The sequence below is a fragment of the Acyrthosiphon pisum genome, chromosome A1 (genome assembly GCF_005508785.2).
Source record: "Acyrthosiphon pisum isolate AL4f chromosome A1, pea_aphid_22Mar2018_4r6ur, whole genome shotgun sequence".
In the NCBI taxonomy this organism is placed as follows: Eukaryota; Metazoa; Arthropoda; class Insecta; order Hemiptera; family Aphididae; genus Acyrthosiphon; species Acyrthosiphon pisum.
Window position 1 is genome coordinate 129,800,695 of NC_042494.1, and position 22,125 is coordinate 129,822,819.

At 27.4% G+C, this 22,125-nt stretch overlaps 1 protein-coding gene and 1 long non-coding RNA gene across 4 annotated transcripts; both read left to right on the plus strand.

Annotated features, from left to right (window-relative positions):
* The first annotated feature begins 2,393 nt into the window (after window positions 1-2,393).
* On the plus strand, window positions 2,394-4,835 carry LOC107883029. Its single transcript, XR_001679045.2, has 2 exons — window positions 2,394-3,586; window positions 3,703-4,835. It is a non-coding gene; the product is annotated as an uncharacterized LOC107883029 (long non-coding RNA).
* Window positions 4,836-14,516: 9,681 nt separating this feature from the next.
* On the plus strand, window positions 14,517-22,014 carry LOC100167300 (sorting nexin-27). Of its 3 annotated transcripts, none has more exons than XM_001949255.5 (10): window positions 14,517-14,875; window positions 15,009-15,111; window positions 16,578-16,706; window positions 17,523-17,656; window positions 17,723-17,852; window positions 17,919-18,096; window positions 18,216-18,469; window positions 18,597-18,746; window positions 19,789-19,917; window positions 20,013-22,014. In XM_001949255.5, exons 1-10 carry the CDS (start codon window positions 14,661-14,663, stop codon window positions 20,076-20,078), a joined length of 1,488 nt encoding a protein of 495 aa, XP_001949290.1. In that variant the 5' UTR covers window positions 14,517-14,660; the 3' UTR covers window positions 20,079-22,014. The 3 variants fall into 3 exon arrangements, with proteins under 3 accessions (XP_001949290.1, XP_016657821.1, XP_003242756.1); XM_016802332.2 differs by lacking the exons at window positions 14,517-14,875; window positions 15,009-15,111 and adding exons at window positions 15,508-15,556; window positions 15,753-15,818; XM_003242708.4 differs by lacking the exons at window positions 14,517-14,875; window positions 15,009-15,111 and adding an exon at window positions 15,710-15,818.
* The last annotated feature ends 111 nt before the right edge of the window (window positions 22,015-22,125 follow it).

Genomic DNA, 22,125 nt, shown 5'->3' on the forward strand with positions numbered 1-22,125 from the left:
AGATAAGATATTATTTTTGTTGAAATCAAAGCACTTCTTCTGGTAGACATTTTGTATACAGGATAAAAAAAAAAATAAACACCTTTGTAAAACCAATAGATCTCTCACTCTGCTCAAAATCTAATATAGTTATGTTAGAACTTATAACTTTTATACCAAATATTTCCTAAAATACTTTACTTCATTCATAGTTGATTTTAGATGACTTTTCTAGGTTGAAAAAGATCTCTCTGGAATGGCTGTAGATACTGGCAAATGGAAATGTACAAAACTACAATAAATATTTAAATTACAAAATGAACTCGGTATTTCCAACCATTTTCGGCTCCAAACTCATAATAAAACAAACCACGATATTTATTGAAAATGTTGATAACTGAAGCTTCGAACATTTTTTACAAAATCCTTCGTATTGTATGATAAAATTTGTTTTTCTTAATCATGTAAAAACACAACATTTAACATGTACGAGACACGAGTTAATGAGGGGGAGGGGTCCAGGCTCCATGCCCCCCCCCCCCGTAAATACACCACTGCTGGGAGGTTATTCTATATAGTTTTTAAACTTTTTTTCTAACAAACAAAAAAGTTATTATACTGAATAAAACTGATAAAGACATACGTGAAATTGGCCCCCTTTATGGCCACCACGAGTACTTAATTTTCAAATAAATTGATAATGGTGGAGACTGAGGGAGGGGGAACTCCACGCACGTCTGAAAAAATCGAATATTTCAAGTGTATAAATTGCTCAAAAAGAGCCAAAATACTTATAAAATTATTTTATATCTGGTAATATAAATATTTGGTGATAAATTCAATTCTATAAATCATTCATTTTTAAATTGCAATAAAACACAAAATCGATATTGTCAAAATCTGGTTTTGTATAAAATACTAGTTTTTCTCAATTTTTTTTCTTTTTCCAGATTGTTTAGAAAAGTATCGTTAATTTTTTACCTTTTACTTTTTCAAAGTACCAACAATATCCAATTTTTTACCAGAAACTCTCCTTGACCATATAGATATTTAATAATTTTTACCATTGACCTATAAAGAAATGGATTGATAGCAGAGAGAGAGAGCGAGCAGACAACAAAGCCCTAGAAGCCACATTGATACCGAAATATAGCATCCAAAAGTTTAAAGTAAAGTCCATCTATATTCTATAGTCTATACTCTATATCCATTGATTCGAAGAAAGATAAGTTTAACAATAAAGATCACATATTTTTAGAAAAGGATAACATACACTTTAAGTTCTATACTTATTATTACTTCTTTCATATACACAATTTCATTTCTTAACAGTGTTGGCACTAGGCAACTATAATAGCAGGGTATGCGGACGTGCAGACCGTGCAGTCACCATAATATATTATAATATGCCATGATTTGTAATACAGCTCCAAAAGGTGACGTCAGATAAAAAAAAACTCATCGCTCTAAACCAAAATATTTATTGCTCCGCTCAGAATCTAAAATGTAGATTTTAATAATTAAATTAATTCAAATTTCTATCCTATACATTTTTATATAGGTACTTACATACCTGCTATAATATTATATATTTAATAGAATCATTGAGAAGAGTAAAAAATAATGGATCAGTGACCTATGTTATAATATATAAAACGCTTGCCAAGTCGCTGTCGGCATGTACACTTTCTTGATTTAAATTTTTAGAGAATTATTAACTATATGTATATATTTTATTTCAATAGGATTTAACCAAATGGTACTTATAGGTAGTGTTCGAAATGTAAAATTTTCTAAACTGGAACGTAATTTTTAGTATAATTTGAATTATTATTATTATTTGTTTTTTATCATATTTATATATAATAATTACTTAGAAGTTTCAAGTACCCACGGGCCACGAATATTATTTTTTAAATATAACACAAAATTAAAATCGTTCTTCTTCGTTTAAATATCTTAATTCATCTAAATTTGAACATAAAATAACTATTAAAAAAAAACTGCGTTTTTATATTTTTTAGATATTTTGGTTATAGAATAACTTACTTACGTGGAACTTAGTTTTAAATTTTCAATCCTCACCTCAACAAGTTGAACATTTTATAAATGTTCAACAAAAAAATCATTTTTAAATTTTCAATTGGATACATTTTGTCAAATTAGAATTTTAAATACTTTTAAAAAAAAATGTGACTATGTATTTTTAATATTTTTCAACTGCCCTTGTATTACATTTTCACGTTTTTTGACCCAAAAATGCAATTTTATTGATATTTATAGAAAAAAAACTAAAAAAAAATTGGAAACTGAAAATGTACGTAAATAGCTTAAAACAAGTCAAAATATTTTGAAAGTTTTATGGTGTACTTACAGATAATGCTAATATAAACATTCAGAGAAAATTCCATGTATCTACGGTAATTTGTTTTAGAGTTATACCAACAACCAAAATGATTTTGTCGAAAACCAATTTTGCATAAAAATTCCCGTTTTTCCTTGATTTTTCCAGTGCTTTTGAATACTACTGGAAATATTGACATTCCCAATGCACCAACAAGATTCATTTTCCCATCGAACAAGATACTGAAGTTGAAAATCGAAGCATTACTTCGACTGCTTATCGTGTACAGACACAAAAAAAAACACATCATTGTAAAACAATACATTTATCACTCAGCTCAGAATCTAAAATAGAGTTTTCAGGCTGAACACGTCGACGTTTTCTGGATTTAAATAATTTGCCTTCATGGGCATGATATTAGTGGATCAATTACATTAATACTACCTTAAATTAACTTAAAATTAACTTTCAGAGGTATGTGCAAATTTAAAATAGATTTGGCTGACTTGGAGTCTAAGTTGGAGACTAGGGCCAGGATCACAATACTACTGGCTACTGCTGCTATAAATAATAATATACCTGTATAATTATATATTTTATTATATTATAATATTATAGTAGTATAATATTAGATAGAGTTGTATAGTTTTTAAGATCTTAAATGTATATTGACATAATGTTACTCTACAAAACTACTTTTTGTCAAGTTTAAGGGTATTGCGAATTTAAATTTAATAAATTCCATTGTTTATGACATAGAGACTTCGGCGTCTATTGATTATTCATTATAATACTATAGTAATATAGCATAGGTACTACTCTTAGTATTTGCAGAGATTGAGAATACATCACTACATCAGATATCGGTTTAGTCAGTTATTCTAAACCGCTTATTCCCGAGCGGTAGCTCTGTTAAATCATCTCGTTATAGTCGAACCCTCTAAAGTAGGTCCCTAGCTGAAACTTAAACAGAAAGGGCATTCGAATTCGAAAACAACGTTTAGGTACAGACTACAGTGTTGCCGTCACAACAGTTGTTTAAGCAAAAATGAAAATAATAAAAATCGATGCGAGTTATCAAATTGTTGTTAAGTCACCTGTCTGTTATCAAATAATGTTTATTAAATAACTAGGTAACAATAATACAGTTTTAAATAAGATTATATTACGCTACTTATGAAGTTATGAATGAGTGATAATTACTACACACAGTTTCTATCATTTTTTTTTTACATCAATAAATATACTATATATCTGACCTTGGTAAGTTTATTCTATAAAATGAATTTTTGCTAACTAAAGATGGCAGATGCCAATGATGGTGACAACGTCGTATTAATATATAATAATAATAATATTGTGTATGATTCGTTTTATAGCTCATTGTACAGCTTCATTTCAGAGCTGCCTATCAAAAATTATTCCAATGGTCTTTGCGTCAGCGTTTCCATTGCCAAATTCAAACACATTTCGATCTTGTTATTTTTGTTGGGCTCTAATGATATTTATTTGTTACCAAATTAGTGATTTTCTTTTTTGATTACAATCTACATAGTATCTGTAGTCTGCAGCATACTGTAGGTTTCCGATTTGCTCATATTTTTATTACATATTTGTTTGCGTAATTATTTCTAATTTAATAAGTGCATAATATATTATTTACATATTATTTATATTTGTTATTAATACAGTTAATAGTGACTAGTGACAATCATTTTACAATACTACAATCGTATAGTGACGAGCTTTTATTCATTATATTTCGTAATTAGTAAAATCATAACGGAAAAATAGTAAAAATTTTAACAAGTATACGGAGTGTTATTTTAGAGATTCTGTATGTAATATTTTGTTTTGAAATAGTACAAATTAAAATTAAAATATTGTACATCATCATAATTTTGTTAAATTATTGTTGATATTACGTTACTTAGTTAAGAAGTTAAGGACTAAATAATATTATATCAAACATTAAATACTATCAACGAGTTAGGTACTTAATGAATTTGATAAAGTGCGTAAACAAAACACAGGTACTAATATCTTATCATTAATTATTTATAGCTATTCAGAAGATTTATCAACAAAAAATTGTTTTTGGTTACAATCGGGATTATATGTTATATTTTGTATATTATCTTTACGTAATCTTGTAATATATTATATTGTGTATAATATATATATATCTATTTGTGGTAATTAAATTTTTAACTGTTAGCAATATGCCTTCCCCGATTATTATTATAATTGTTATAATTATTATTACTATTATTTTTATTTGCTGTAAGTAATATCTGAATTATTACATATTTGTTACAAATTCTGCCATACCAACCCTATTAATTTAGTAATAGTTGATACCTTATAAGATGTTAGGTTTTTAATTTGTTACAATCTATGACTAGGTAGTGGTCAAAACAAATTATTTTGAACGCAAATGTTTAATTGTATTCAGCAGTGGTATAATTGTGGAGAAATGGAAGGCCAAAATAAAATGCATGTTCAACAAAAACCTCCAAAAAAAAAGAAAAAAATTGATTATTTTTTTATGCAGATCATGAATGTAAAAATTCCATAAAAATTTAACTCAATTATGACGTAAACATACAATTTAGAACTTTAACAATAGTAGGTATAACAGAAAAAAATACCCATAATAGCTTATTTATGAAAAAAATACCATATTAAGTATTTATAGTTGATACATTTAATACATTACTAAAAAATTTAAAAAAAACATCATTTTAAATTATCTAAGACTAACTACATAATAGTTCTATAGTATATAAGTATCTTAATATAATTTGAATATATTATATGATATTTTATAAGAAAAAAACGCTTATAGTTTAATTTTAAATTAAACTTACAGACAAAAAAAAATAGTAAGTCTGCCCGGACTGCGCATAAAATACAACTATATACAATAAATATGATTTTAAATGATATATTTAATCATGCAACTATGTGAGACTAATGCTATATAAATATAATATTTTTAGTAGGTAATAGTTGAATTATAAAAAAATTCAAAAGTTTGTAATGTAAAATATGGGGGGGGGGTCAAATAATAAGTTGCCCCCACTAAAATGCCTGTGGGGCAAATGCTCACCCTTGCCACCCCGCAATTACGCCACTAGTATAAAGTATTTTAATATATTATATGTAAACTATATAGTATGTTATTAATAAACCGCAAATATTGCATTGTTACAAAAAAATGTTTCGTTTTATTTCGGTAGATTGATTTATCCTAGTTTTGTAATTCAATGTTTTTTAAGAAGGTATGCGTATTGTCATTTGTATAAAATATAAATTATACTTTGAGAGGCAGCAGAAAAATGATCCTCATTCAGTCAGTGGCTGGTGAATTTTTTTTCCTATGAAGCAACTACCTTAAATAAACGCCCACTCACCATTTTTTTCGCATTTTACACTTATCATTTCACATATTTTAAATGCAGGTCATATGTAACTATGCGAGTATAAATTATTAACTAGTCTAGCCGTCTATAGGTCTTGCAGATTGAAGTCATTGGGATACCCACCCCAACTTTTGCATGAGACGACCTCCTTAAAAAATAACTATTCACGCCGCCACTACGTTCAGTACCTACCTCATCCATCGATTGAAATATTGTATAACACATCGAATACAGGCAACACATGTATTGCTGTACTTAAATACAATAAGGTAATTTTACATTTTTTTAATTTCCTAGTAAAAATTAGATATCATTTATTTACAGGATTTAAAATAATTCAATACATTTGCTCTGAGATCCGTGAAGTGAAAGAAGTATACCCATTAATCGTTATTTATTATGTATAGTATTTGTTAGTACTTTGTACCCACAGCGATCCGCATTATTCTTTTTTTATCACGCAACTTCGATGGTTTTTTTTTATTGAAACCATAGGGATGTAAATATTAGTGAGTCGGGAGTCGTTCATGGAAATTAATTTGCATTTTAAAATACTATGCATAATATGTTATATGTCAAGTATATACTATATACAGCGTGATATGCATGTAAATAATATGTCTATTATGAATTATGATATGTTTATACTAACAAGAACTAATTTATTGACAAACAAATAAATTAAATAAATATAAATTGAGTGTATCCGTTTTACAGTTGGATATAATATTTGTGTTGGAGATGAACACTATATAGTCCACAATCATTGTAATGTGTTGTATAAAGTCTACGATAGATAAAGTCTCATTTATATTACTTAATATTATAATATTATATATAGGTACCTAATTTTTATATTACCGCATTTACCACAGGTATACCTATGTAGTATATACAGGGAAATATTTAAAGTTTTTACACCCTAGGCTTCGATGCCATCTTTATTACTACTCTCCTCAAAAGAAATGTGTCATTGGAAATTATTTAGATACAAAAAGATTTGCAAGAAGTAAGAACTTACAAACAATCAACATTAGATGTATACATGTAAAATGTTCAGGTTTCTTTGTCATACAATAATTGCCTAATTTAGGAAATTTATTATAAATAAAAAGTTGGTAAGTACATTAAAAAAAATCAACATCACTAAAATGTAACCAACCGCAACCATAGCTGCTGTACATTAAACATAATATTAGTGTGGTTTAGTCATTTAGATTTGTCATTAAAAATATATACGACAACTGGATGTCAGCGCACTATTTTTCTTCTCTGAACCACGCACTGAAACATAAAGCAAATTTGTGTTTTTGCAGAACCAATATTCTGTTGTTAGCTTTAATATTAGAAAGAATTGACCTATTACCAAACTTAAAAATAAAAATATTATCTATGTTTGTATTTTGGCTTTTTTACAACATTTTAATTTTCTGCAAGTTATGAGTGTGAAATATTACAATTTATAAATTATCATTACCTATATCATATTCAAATTTAAATACTGTAAAAGCGCCAACATATAAACATATACTGTTCTTAACTTTAAGTTTGATAATAGGTTAATATTGAAGCTCTAATATTAGCAACACGAGATCAGTTTATCAAAACACAAATTTGCTGTGTTGCACAATTGTGCGACACGCGTTAAATAGGAAACAAAATTGAAAACACTTAAGTACCTTTACATCTAATGCACTGACATACTCTTAAATGTTGATAATACTATTATCTTAATTCGTGGTATCATCCATTAACAATTGATTTCTTTTGGATTTTACCTGGATAGGTACAACTTTTTTCTTATCGTTTATTATTTAGTAATTTATTTTGTTGTTTAGGAGTGTGTGCAGGGAAGATAACTCCTACATTTCCTCTCGAGATAATCCAAGTTGTAATTACAATATATCATTACATTTTTTTTAAGATCCAAAAAGTTTTTTAGGATAAGCTGAAGATGGTTGTGGGGGAGGGGGTTGTCCCCTCCCCACGATCTGATTTAAATGAGTTTGTTCAGCCGCCTCTAAGAAAAAATTTAAATTGCGCCTATGACGCTACCATCCCTTAACCCCTAAACAATTTTCCTTCAGTAGCGATGGTAGGTACACCTTTGTCCCCCTCTATTCACGTCCCTGGTAAATAGTACCAATAAAATGTATAATAGTATATAATATAGTTATAATGTATATTTTGTAGTTTAAATTGCTATCAATTATTTTCACAATCTCATCGTAATATGTATTGATAAGCAACATTTATACAGTATACTATCTTGCTAGCTTGTCTAACTCCAAAAACCTCAAACATTACATAATATAGGTTATAGAATATAGACAATATAGTGCCCATCACAAATTAAAATATATTTTTTAATTTGTGGTACACTGGTACCCATAGTTGTGTCTATATTTCTGTAGCTGGTAAATCCTAAATGTGTCTACTGTCTAGCCAAGATAGTACCTAGGTATAGTTCGATTATGAATTTTGGGGTACAATAAATAAATACACGACCCTGTTGATGCACTTACAAATTAAAAAAATAGTATTTATGGCGTTTTTTTTCCCAGCAATTGTTTATGTAGTTGACTATGCTTATCTATCCATTATACTAAATATTATAAATTATAAACGCAGTTAATCTTTATGCAATATAGCAGTGGCGGATACAGAATTTTTTTTTTGGGGGGCGTCACAAATATTTTAAAATGGTCCAATTTAATAACCTATTTGTTAGACCAATGGGGGGGAGGGGGCTCTGGCAATCCCTTAAATCCGCCACTGCAATATAGATACTTATGATTTTTGAAGTAGGTAGTTATATATTAAAAAATTACTTATGTACTACGATTATAATGTATGTTAATAATAATAATGGTAGGTAAGAATACCTAAATAATATTTAGGTAATATTTTATTTTTTTTATGGTTTTAATTCATAATTGAAATGCTTAAAACAAACTTGGCATTTCTTCAATAAATGTATTGCCAATATAAATTTAAAAAAAACTATAATATAATATATGTAAAGAAATAAAAATAGGGTATTGTAAATGGCAAGATGCCATAGCTCACAAAATTACTGAGATTGGCATTTAAAGAAAAAAATGTATAAAGTCATAAAACTTGACAAAAATAAAACTACCTATTTAATATAATATTAGATTTATATTATTATACCGTTAATTTGAGCTCAAAGTCCTGTAGGCTGTAGTGCCCAATGCCCATAAAATGACAACGCATTACAATGATACCGGCTGAATATAAGGGTAATAGAATCAGTGGGGAGAGCAGTTTATGATATTATCAAGAAAACAATTTTAAATAACCTTGGGCCGTAGCAATTAGTTTATCTGGAGACTAGTGGACGAACCTGATTTGGGTTTTAAAATACAATATATATATATATATATACCTCCAATTTGAGTTATAGATAGTACCATTGAGTATGTTGGACGTTGGTAGAGAGGTCAATTAATTGTGAATTTTGAAGTATAATGAAAATTGATCAGCAAAGAGTCAAAGTAAGTACTCTAATGTTTTACTAACCAAACGTGTGCACGCTGTACAGGAATGTACAGAATGCATGGTTTCATTTTGAGTTAGGTACACAGTTATTACCTCCTATAACAATTTGAAACCAAATAAATCAGCACCTAGGGGGGGGATGATAATATCATAAAAAAAATCTAATAACCAAGATAATTGCTTTCATAAAATAACAGTCAATAGATGTACAACATACATAAACGATGTTCCTATTAAATAGGTCATCTAATATAATATAATTTGTAAAAATAGTTTATTATTTACAATTAAAAAAATTACGAATTTCTCTAGAGGGTGACATGTCATCCTCTTGCACGCTCTAATGGGCTTATAGGGGCACCCTTGATAATGAATACTAATTTAAATCTCAAATCAAGACGGTATAATATGTAACACAGCGCAATAGAATAGAGATAAATCTAACAATTTTTGCCCAACACTGAAAAATTAAAGTCAGACCAAAATGCAATCTCTAATAAATTTTAGTTATGCACAAGCATTAGGTTCGTTAACTAAGAACATTCATAAGACACATGAAAATATGAAATGTCTTTAATTGAAATATAACGTTTAACGAAATATTAGAAATATAATTGAATAAACTTAATGTCCAGAGAAAAATATATTTTACAGTTCTGATAGTTAATAGTTAATACGATAAAATAACCGAACTGAAAACAAGCGTTTTAAATAGATTTCAAACTTTAAAAGATTCGTTTACGTAGATACCTATACTATACTTGGCACTTTGTAGTTTTGTACAATATAAGCATGTAAAATATCTAACGATTTGTATGCTTCTATACGCTATAGTCTTAATTATTCCTCGTCTCATACAGTCATACTCCAAAGAAATAAATATAAAAATATGACATTAATTTTCAATACCTAAAACATCAGCACAGAAATCGGAAATTTGAAAATGAAATACAAAACACATACACGGTGGCGCTACCTAGCTACTACGATTCATGTTAACTGAACAACTGATTATCACGTTCGTGGGTCGTTCTTTACCACTGACTTCTAAAGTAGTATAGAAGTCGGTGTTCTTTACGCAGGCACGTGTTGAAAATTTAAAAATCACGTCTATAGATCCCGTTGGAGTTAGATGATTTATTCAAGAGTCTTGACGCTTAAACTTATTTGAAGTTATTCGTCATAGATAAATAAATAAATAAATCTTCTATTATCCATTTATCCATGTACTTGGAACTTGGAAGTTGATAGACGGGAGTGCAAGTGCGGCCAAGCACCACTTTCCCACTGCCCAGGGTTTCAAAAAGTTTAAAGACGACCCTGAGTGCGCCTGCAGGATAGCCGATAGGTATATTAAAGTATATGAAGTTTAAAATTCCCAGGGGAGGCAAATTGCCTTTGCCCGCTCCCCCCTGTGGGCGCCCGTGTGGGAGTAATAGGTCATGGTTTAAAATATTCATAATCACCTTTTTATTTAAATAGTATTTAAGCTAGTGGTTTTACAATGGCGTTTATTTTAATTTTTTATCCTGTATACAAAATTTGTACCAGAAGGAGTACTTCGATTTCAACATATCTATAGTATCTTATTTTTTAGGAAATTGGATCAAGATGGTACTATAGAGTGGAAATTTCTCAATTTTCTCAATAGTTATTTAATGCCACGGAAAAAACCACCGACAAATTACAAAAAACCGCTAAAAATGGGTTTTTAATTTCTAATTCTTTGTTTATCACCATAAAAACGAATAATATTATAGTGGATGTCACTCTGCTGTACAGTAGGTTACAAGTGGTTCAATGTATAATGGATTATATTAAACTTGAATTCAATGGGTGACATCCACTTGCCCGCTTGTTCATTGTATATTGTATATTTATACATAGATTAAATTATATGTACTTACATTAATTGATTAATATTTATAGTGTTGGACGAGTATTGTTTTTTTATTTCGAGTCGAGTCGAGTCGAGTTCAAAATTCAAGTACTCGACAAATGCCGAGTATTAAAAAAAATTCGAGTACTCAACAAATTCCGAGTACACGACAAAATGGTCGAGTATTTTAAATTGTACTGAAAATAGATTTTCCAAAAATATTATATTTTCTTTCATACAGTTATATAATTAATCAAAACTATAATTGTTATCAATCTAAACTATCATGTATCACCTTCCTGGTATTCATATCGGATATATGGGTTCTTTCAGTTATTTATAGTTTTAACATTTATTTTTCAATAAAATACTATTTATTGTATTTTTAATAATAAAAATAATAACACAAGTACTCGACTCAAAGCGAGTACTCGTATTTACAAGTCCAAAAAAAATTTAGTCGAGTCGAGTACTTGAACTCGACTCGAAAATTTTTCCAAAGTCGAGGACTCGACCAACACTAAATTTATATTTATAATATTATTTTTCTCACTAGAAAAATTAATGAATATCTTTAAGAAAGGAGGGAATTTAATATAAATTATATAAAAGAGTCACCAATAGGCAATATGAAAGCTTTAAACCAGATTTTTAAAGGAAAAATTAAATCCCAAATTATTTTTAAAGTGGGTGGGAGAGTTAAAATTTATGTAACCCTGCAGTGCGTCGAAACTATGTGGAGTTTGATTCAAACTTTCATATTCTATATTTCTATAATAATAGTTGTACACAAGTTGATATAAACGTGTTCATACACTAATCACTAATTATACACAAAATATATTCGTAGGTACTATACAGTTTGATACACAACAGATATATAAAATACATTTTATATATCAGTGCAGAGTTATACACTTATCATAAATGAATCTAAGAATGTATCACAAAGCAGTGGCGATGACATGATTTCTGAAATGGGGGGGGGGGTAAAAAGAAGATGATATAGCTAAATGGGAGGGGAAAATTGGAAAATCCCTCACCCTCTCAAAACGTTTTACTTAGGTAGTAAAATATTTGACAATAAGAACAATGAATATAATTTGAATTGATTCAAAATTCACATCAAACTCTGCAATTCGGAAGATTATCCACTTCAAAGCCAATGGGAGGGAGTCTGACCCCCATGCCTCCCCTTGTGTACGCCACTGTCACAGAGCTGTGTGCCCTTATCTAAAATATATAGGCTTTCTTTAGACCAAAAAGACTCTTATCCATTATATGTTTTACAGATACTTCCCATTTAAAATGACAATATTATCAAATTAGATCACTACCTATAATATGATACACTTAGTCACATATTATTCAATTTTTCTATAATTTTGTATCAAAAAAAGCATTCAAATTTATAAATTAAAAGGAGTACTTAATATATGGGCCTTACTCAGGCTACAATAAGTCACGGTGGGTGTGCCTTGGAACATCCTGTAGATATGCTTAATGCTTATAATACTTATAAGTATTATAACACCTATACACGAACTATATTCGTAGTAACTGGCCAGGTAGCCTACACAAGTTAATATATTCATGCAATCGTGCCTAGGTATGCACTATAGATTTACACGAAATATATTCGTATCCTACACTAGTTATACGTGAATAATATTCGGTTATACCAACATTATATCATGTATACATACATTGTATATGCATGAGAATTAAACGAAATATTAACACTAAATTATACGTATTTTATAGGTCGAATAAATGTAGTGTACTCTACCAGTTTAAAACAAGAGAAATATTTGTGAAATAAGCTTCTTTTTGACCCAGATATATTCGTAAAATACCTACCTATTCTATATATTTTAACTAAAAACGTACGACATACGAATATTAAACATTATTGGTGTCATAATTAACGTAAAATATATGTAAAAGGTAAATATGCTTATGAAATGTATATGAAGATACCTAATTGTTTACTGGGGTCCAATGGCGTAATTAGGAATTTGTCCTGGGGGGAGGGGGGGATATACATTTTTTTACACACAAAATATTAAATTTTCAAGTACATTGGTGAGTATATATAATATAATGTATAATATTATTATCAAGGCTCTGAGGGGGGGGGGATAGAATCCCCTTCATCACACCACTAATTACGCCCCTGCTGGGGTCTGGGATCATATCCAACCATATAATATTACAACGGCCAATCAGAATAAGATAAAAGTCACAAGATACGACAGACGACATGCCTGCAACTGTGGCGAACTAAGCTTCAGCTATTTTTTGTTATAATAAAATATTATAACTTATAAATGTTGGTATATAATATGTACCAATGTACGATGCGTCCATGCACGATGGCTGTAGGTATACCTAAGTATATTCTGTATCTATAGGTAGTGGCTAATCCCGAATAGAGTTACCAAGAATTTTAGTAAATTATTTAATGAGATAACAAATAATAAAATAAATTGGTAGAATAATTAATGAACAATTATGGGAACAATTTTCGAGGTGTCCTCTAGAACCTAGAATCTAGATACCTAATATAATTATATGATTATAAAAAATAAGACTAATTTAAAAGTGATGTGTTTTTATATCAAATTATTTTTCATTTAAAATAACGACTCTTTAATCATTATAATTTTAGCACCCAAACGTTTTATATTTACGTGCCCAGCTGAGTCATGCATTTTTTATTATTTTGAGAATTTCTGAAATTTCTGAAATTATAATATTGTTTCACAATTTATTATTACACTTATATTTTATAATGATTAGTAATTTTAACTTGTATTTAAGTTATGTAATAAATAAATAAATTATTGAATCTACTAATTTCACTAATATTTGTAGGTAGTGTAAATAAATATCTTTCATACCTATTTGAAGTTTGAACACTATTTAATTAATTATTGGTTGAAATCTTGTAAATTTGAAAACAAACCAATTTGAATTTTATCAATTGATTGATAGGTAGTAGGTATATTACATTTACAATACGTCAGTACATTTTATTATTTTAATTTAACATTATAAAAACCTGTATTTATTTTATCATTCGGTTATTTTCAAATTTCCCTCCATTTATATAATGCATGTTTACATTTTTCGTGTAGCTTTTGTTAATATTTCAAACAATAAAATATTCATTATACGTCATAACAGTCATAATATAGTTTTGACCAATTTGAAAATAAATAATTTGTCTGTGTTATGAATATGGGCCGAACAAACGGATATTAACTAGACAAACATTTTTTAATCTGTATTGTAGATGTCTCTCTTGTTGAGAAATCTGAGTCGTAATATTTACTATTCATATTGTAATGATAATATTATTGATAGTGGCCGTGTTATCGAAATGTCGGACGATAATATTCTTGACCCATCAGTGATTTTCAAAATAAATGAACACTGATTTCGTACTTGAGCCGTGGACGATCACACGTTTTTGTTGCTCATTTAGGTGATGGAGTGTTAATGGACGATGTCGTCGAAAGTACCGGCGGGCCCCCGTGAAGTCACGATAACAAAGAGCATCACCGGCTTTGGATTTAATGTTCGTGGACAGGTTAGCGAGGGCGGTCAACTTAAGAGCATAAATGGTCAACTCTACGCTCCTTTGCAGCACGTCAGTGCTGTACTCGAAGGAGGAGCCGCTTACGACGCGGGGATTCGAAAAGGAGACAGGATCCTCGAAGTGTAAGGCTCATGCTTGTGTATTTGTGTGTTTCCTCTTGTCTTAAGTCATTGAATTGTTTATGGGACGTGGATCCCTGTTAATTTGTGGTGAAAAAAAACTTTAAAAATCTATAATACTGTGTTTAATATCCAGGAATAATGTGAATGTCGAAGGATCAACACACAAACAAGTTGTGGACTTGATCAAATCGGGTGGTGATGTGTTGACGCTGACGGTAATTTCCGTTACACCTCAAGTATGTTAATATTTTTATTATTTTTTGTTTTTAGTAGATTATCAAAGGTTATCAAAAACATAACATGCTGAGCATATTTTTAAAATTATTGATTGAATTGAACAGTAAATAATAATTAGCAATTTTGGCTTCTACAGTTTTCCTTATATTCAATATTATCCAACTAAGTTAAGTTATAGAAGAATTGTAGAAACTCAATATTTCCAACTCATCATTTAAAAAGAAATTAATGTAAGATTAGTTTTATATACTTGATAAACAGTAAAGGTTAAATTTTTTTAAATATTATCAGTTATGACCTGATTACATTAAGAGGACGTTGTACCCTTTTGTGCTGTTTCTTTCTTACTAACGCTTAACTACCACATTTTACTTTCAGAATATTACATTTTACTTTTATGTTTAACATTAGAGTGAATTGACCTATTATCGAGTTTAAAGATAGGTAAGTAACTATATTATCAAGAGCTCCACTTATATTTTTTTTTATATTTTAATTTTAAAGCAAGTTTTGAGCATTTAAAATTTTGCAAAAATTTACAATTTTAAAATGCTCTTATATTTAAAATATAAAAAAACCTGTGTGGCCTAGACAATAGTCTTATCTTTAAATTTGATAATAGATTAATTAAATATTACAGAGTTGGATTATTCCGAATGTACATTTTAATATGTTTTCCATTTTAAGACTGAACAAATTCATGCAGGTATAACTCCTCTTAAAGATACACTAACATTAATTTTACTTTTAAAATAGTGGTGTTATAGTTTGTTCCTTGTTATGTAGATATAAGATTTATCAGAGTTTAACATTGCTTTATAGATCTGTGAATTTTTGAAACAAAATAAATTAAAACTAGAATTTGAATTATATAGATTCTTAATAACTTAACTTATAAAACTGTTAATCATATGGCTATGACAGAGGTCTGGTAGATTTACCCAAACTTAAACCTTAATCCTAACTTTTGTGTAGCAATTTATATGCGCAATACAATGTTTTTAAATACTTAACTTGGTTGCAGCAAACAAAAATTATCTAAGATAAAAAATCCAACTTTTATACTATAATATTATTATTCATCAATAAGTTAGATTATAAAAATTAATCAAACAATTATTTAGGGATTATTTATTAGTTGACAGTATATTGGCATATGTCAAGATGACAGTGATATAGTATGACTTGTTGCTATATAATAAAAAAAATAAAAAAATGTTATACATGAATCTATTTTTATGATTATTTTATTAATACTTCGATAAGTATACATTTATAACTATTCAATTGGCTTTGAAGTAACTCAGAAATTAATTTAAGATGTTTTTTTCTTGGAAACAAAACTTCGAACCAATTTTCAATGGTAGAAAATAGAAATATAACTTTAAAAAAAATATTTTTTTTTAACATTTAAAAAAAAATTCGAATACACACAAAATACTGAATTCCTGTTATTATATTTTAGGAAGCCGAAAGACTTGAACCAAGTGAAGATCAATCTGTATATAATTATATAGATTATAGTGATAAAAGATCATTACCAATTTCTGTACCAGATTATCATACAGTTGATAAAGATGGAGACAAATATGTGGTAAGAATTTATTATACTTTAGCTTTTATAATTTATCAAATGTATCTTGATGAGTAATTACTAATAAGTATGTAATTGATTATCATACCAACATATTTAAAACATGAACATAAATGTAATTATTTAACCATCAGATTTCTAAAATATTTAATGCTCAAAAATAACATAATTAAGATATTATATTATGATAGTTCTTTTAAATACCATTGAATATTTTTTTTATTTTATTAAAAAATTACAATTTTAAAAACAACTTATTTTACCAACCTACTTATCAAAAATGTAATATGTATAGAAATGTTCTAAGATGCCTAAAAATATAAGAAATAGTTATGAATATGAAATATTATTAATTTTTTTCTTTATAGATTATATTGTAACAGTGGTGTAATTTCAGTTATTAATAGAGGGGAGCAAAAGTTTTGACCAGCCCAAGTAGCTATCTTAAAAACAACTGCTCACAAGCACATATTAATAGGTATTTTATTTTAATATAAAAATGCACAATGGTTAATCGAAAACCACTAGGCACCAGCCTATTGAGCTGCTTTTACAATCAGACAGGGGCAAATGCCCACCTTGTCACTCCCCAAATGACGCCACTGTCTTATAATCTTTTATTTACATAATTATACTAACAGTAAATTTATCATAAGTTCACATTATTTGATAACCTAACCTCATAACAAAGTATAACTGTGTTGGTTTTTTCTTCCCTTAATATAATGCATTATTAACTTTTATTTTTATCAATTTTAACCATTGTAGATAGGAATATAGTGAGATCTTTTATTTACAAATAAAAATACTATTTAGGTGTTCAATATATATATGGCTGGTCGACATCTGTGTTCAAAAAGATATAGTGAATTTGCCAATCTACATGCTAACCTCAAAAGAGAGTTTATTGGGTACAGTTTTCCTAAACTCCCGGGAAAGTGGCCATTTACGTAAGCTCTAAATATATTAATTTATCTTATATAAATATACAATAAATAATGCTATTTTTGAAACAGGTTAAGTGAACAACAACTTGATTCTAGAAGAAGGGGTTTGGAATTATACTTGGAAAAGGTATGTGCTGTTCGTGTTATAGCTGAATGTGAAATAATGCAAGATTTTCTTGCTGATTCTGGTAACATACAGGTAATTCTATTAATATGTTAGACTTTAATATAGGTACTTAATATTTTCATTTAATTTTGTATACAGAATATCGACTCCATAGTGGATTTAAAAATAATATTACCTGACCGAGAAATAGTAGTTATTAGAACTAAAAAAAATGCAACAGCTGATAGTGTTTACAACAGTGTTATTGATAAAATACAAATGGCTGAAAATACAGCAGTTTATTTTTACCTATTTGAAATTGTTGAGTATAATTTTGGTGAGTATTAAAATTTTTTAACACAAGACATAGTATATTTTTGTCATGACTTTAAAATATTTAAAATTTATATACTATACATTATTTAATTATAAAATCATATTATTATATTTTATTAGAAAGGAAAATTCAACCGAATGAAGTAGCTCATCAACTTTATGTTCAAAACTACCGGACAGCGAGTGCTAGTTGTTTATGTATAAAGCGATGGTTATTTAATCCAGCTGTTGAAACTCGTCTCATAGAATCAGATAATTTAGCTGCTACGTTTATTTTCTGGAGTACTATAGACGAAGTTGATCGTAATCATATCATTGTAGGAGACCGTTTATATGAGCTAAAAGCTTTGCAAGATTCTTCCAAAAAATTAGATGTAATTATTCATCATATTTTTTATTTTATTTTTTAACCACAGTTTATGATACAATTTGTAAAGTTTTAATGTATGAATATGAAAAATTAAGCAAAAAAGTTTAATATTAAAAAAAATGTTTTTCCAGTATTTAAAAATGGCTAAAGAATTACCTGGTTATGGTGAAGTAATATTTCCACATTGTCCGTGTGACTCTCGAAAGACTGGTCATGTAATGGCAGCAGTTGGTTATTTAGGTCTTAGACTTATAGCATGTACTGAAGATGGTACTCTTGAGGTAATACTTATTAATTAATGATTACTAGAGATTTTGATGTTTATGATTTTAAAATACTAACCTTAAGACGATCTTATGCTCCAAAATTGTATGGAAAATATGATTAGGAATAATGTTTCATTGGATAAATATTTATAAATAATTAAATAAAATAGAGTTGTATTTCGGATTATTTCCAAAACCTATTGTATTTTAAAAAATATTATTTAATCTTAAATATACAATATTTGCTTGATATAAAGCTTTAGAATTATAATTTATCAAGGAATGAAAACTGATAATTTGTCCAGATTATGCAGATTAATTTCAGTAAAAACATGTCAGTCATAGGCGTAAATAGGAGGGGGCTGGGGGGCATAAGCCCCCCTAAGAGTTTTTATAGCCCCCTTCCCCCAAAAAAAACTAATGATTTCACTACTATAATTTAACAGCATCATAAGAGTTTCAAGTATAGACCTGAGCTTCACCCCCCCCCCCAAATTTCAAAACTATTTACGCCACAAATGTCAATTCATAAAATTCCTGTCTTTAGAAAATTAAATTAATTATTATCTATTTTAGTAAAATATTTAGATGTAAGTGCTTGGTATAAGTAGTCTGTTAGTAATAGTTTGCTGTAATTGTTGGTAACTTAAAAGTATCTTTAATACAGCCTATAACTGCACCAAAATTAAAGCAAAAATAGACTGTTGATGGCATATAAATTAAATATTGTGTTGTATTTGTTTGTCGACTTATTTTTTACTTTGATAATTTGATGATATAATATATTAAAAAAATGTTAACTATAACATTTAGAATATCATGAACGTAAGTAATTAACAGAAGATACTATTAAAATAATTCCATACACTAAAAAAAATAAGTATATTTTTGAACATTTAAAATATAAATTTTGATATTTATTCCTACCGTAGTAAAAAAATGTTTCTCTATTTAAAATTTTCAATTAAATAATTATAATGAACATTAAATAGAAAAATAATTAAAATAATACTATCAAATATCAAATATATTGTAACATAAAATGTTAATGTTACAGAATCAAATTGTTGAATTCACATGGAAAACTATCAAATGCTGGGAGGTTGATGAGTCTAATGGATTATTTAGTTTTCAGTTTCAACGTGAAGAAAAAAGCCCCAAATGTGTTAAATTACACACTCCTTATGTGAGTATTTTATTTGATGTAATTAAAAATAAATTTATATTTTTATGTTATTGTTGTATCATTTCTGATTTTATATGCACTTTTTATATGTACAGTTTACATTCCTAGCAGACTGCTTTAATCGAATACAAGAGGAATCATGGAAAATTAAAACACCATAAAACAATAAATGCATAGTAGTGTACATTTTGAACGTGTATGAAATATTTAATTTAATTTTATGAGTATAAAATAAATAAAATACCTAAATAGTATTATGGCAATATAATTTTTTTTTGGTATACGCTTTGATTGATGAATAATACTATATTCTCCATTTAAAGTGTGATCCTCAATTAATTAAATTTTCTTTAAACAAAAAATTAAGATAATGTGATAGTGACAACAGGCGCCATATAAATATGTTTATTATTTTGAACCTTACAAAAGTCTATTATTTCGGTTTTTTACTAACTTATTCATTTTTATTTTTTTCAAATAGTTACTGTCCATCAAATATCAACTATGAATTTGTGTATATTTTTAAAATTAAAATCTTGAAATTTATTTTTTTTACTATATTACATTTTAATAAATTTTTAATTTTGTTCTATATTTAGTATAATTTTATTTCAATATAATATGGTAAATGGGAAAAATGTTGGACTTATTTATTTTATTAAATATTCATACCATCTAATTAAAAAAAACTCTAAAGTTTAAAATATAATATTTCCATATGACAATTAGTTTTATAAAATTATTATAATAAATTAGAGCGAAATTAAAAATTATCAAATTATTAGAATTAACTATGATGTAACATGTTAAGAGGTTTGTTTTTAACCTATTATTTTCTGTATATTTAAAAATTTAATTTCTTGTTTAACATTCCCAAGTATGATTAGATTTCCATTATATGGAATGAAACATTTTTTCCACCATTTAAATGTATTCCTAGCTAGTTTTCCTTATTTTTTCTTTTGATCTACTTTTATTTTTAGTATTATATTTATATATAATTAATTAAATTCTGATTTGTCATATACTCATATGGACATACATAATATAATATATATATTATACAAATACAATATATTAAATAGTTAATCTAGTTTATGAATACAATTATTATATTATATTTATTTTTCCACCAAAAATATAGTGCCAGCATTATTGTAATTTGGGCCATTTATAAGACTTCGGTTTTACTTTCAGTTGTTATATTTAAAACCTTTTAAACAATATGACATTGTTTTGATAACAAATACATTGTTTAATGACTATTTATTGTATCATTTTATTATCGTATATTATTATTGCAATATGTTAACATGTTATATCTTGTATTGATTGAAAGACATTTTTTTTTTAATTTGATTATTTAATAATATAGGCACATAATTAATTTTATTTCATCAATAAAATTGTATTATACTGAGTGTTCAACAAGTGATCATATATAGGTTTACATTATTTAATCATTTTATAAGCTCGTTTTGAAATATATATTTTTTTGTTTTATATACTATGATAATGATAAAAATTGTACCTGCAATATTGTATATTCTGTTTAACACTCTGTATAGTAATTCAATTTTATATCAAGATTTGTTATGAATTATGATATTATTATAATTAATTATTTTTCAATTTTCTTTATTGTAACTATGATTTGTTTTATGTAAATTGAAGATCTAAGATAACAAGTGATCGCCAACTATTGTGATCTACATTAAGCTGTACGGATAAACCCTATTTTTTGATTGTGAAGTGGAGTAGTAAGTTAAACATAAATATTGTTTTGTTAATGCCTTGTTGTATGTAATTATAATGAAAATTTATTCACATAATATGACTCTATTTAGTAAAATATATTTTTTGAAAGTGATGTTCTCGAAAGCTTAAACTCCACTTGACTTTTAATTATTATATTTTATTATAACACTGTCTGCCACTCAGTATTTTATATGTTTTAGATTTTTTTTTACAATTATGATTATTATTATTATTACTATTATTGAGTCTATCTATATAACCACGGAGGTTGTAATATTAAACAATATATATATATTTTTTTAAATACATAATAAAATAAATATTCAATATTACCATTTATGATAGATTAATTATGTGATTATACATATATTATTGTTGTGTGTGATAACTTGTTTTGATTATGTTATGAAGGTCATCCACTCTGTTACCATTTCGTAAATCTATGAGTAT

Excerpts from the sequence above, each read along its gene's own strand:
- LOC100167300 (XM_001949255.5), top strand. The coding sequence starts at position 14,661 with ATGTCGTCGAAAGTACCGGCGGGCCCCCGTGAAGTCACGATAACAAAG. Across the intron at positions 17,657-17,722 it reads CCGGGAAAGTGGCCATTTAC|GTTAAGTGAACAACAACTTG; the intron begins GTAAGCTCTAAA and ends TTTTTGAAACAG. Across the intron at positions 18,097-18,215 it reads AATTGTTGAGTATAATTTTG|AAAGGAAAATTCAACCGAAT; the intron begins GTGAGTATTAAA and ends ATATTTTATTAG.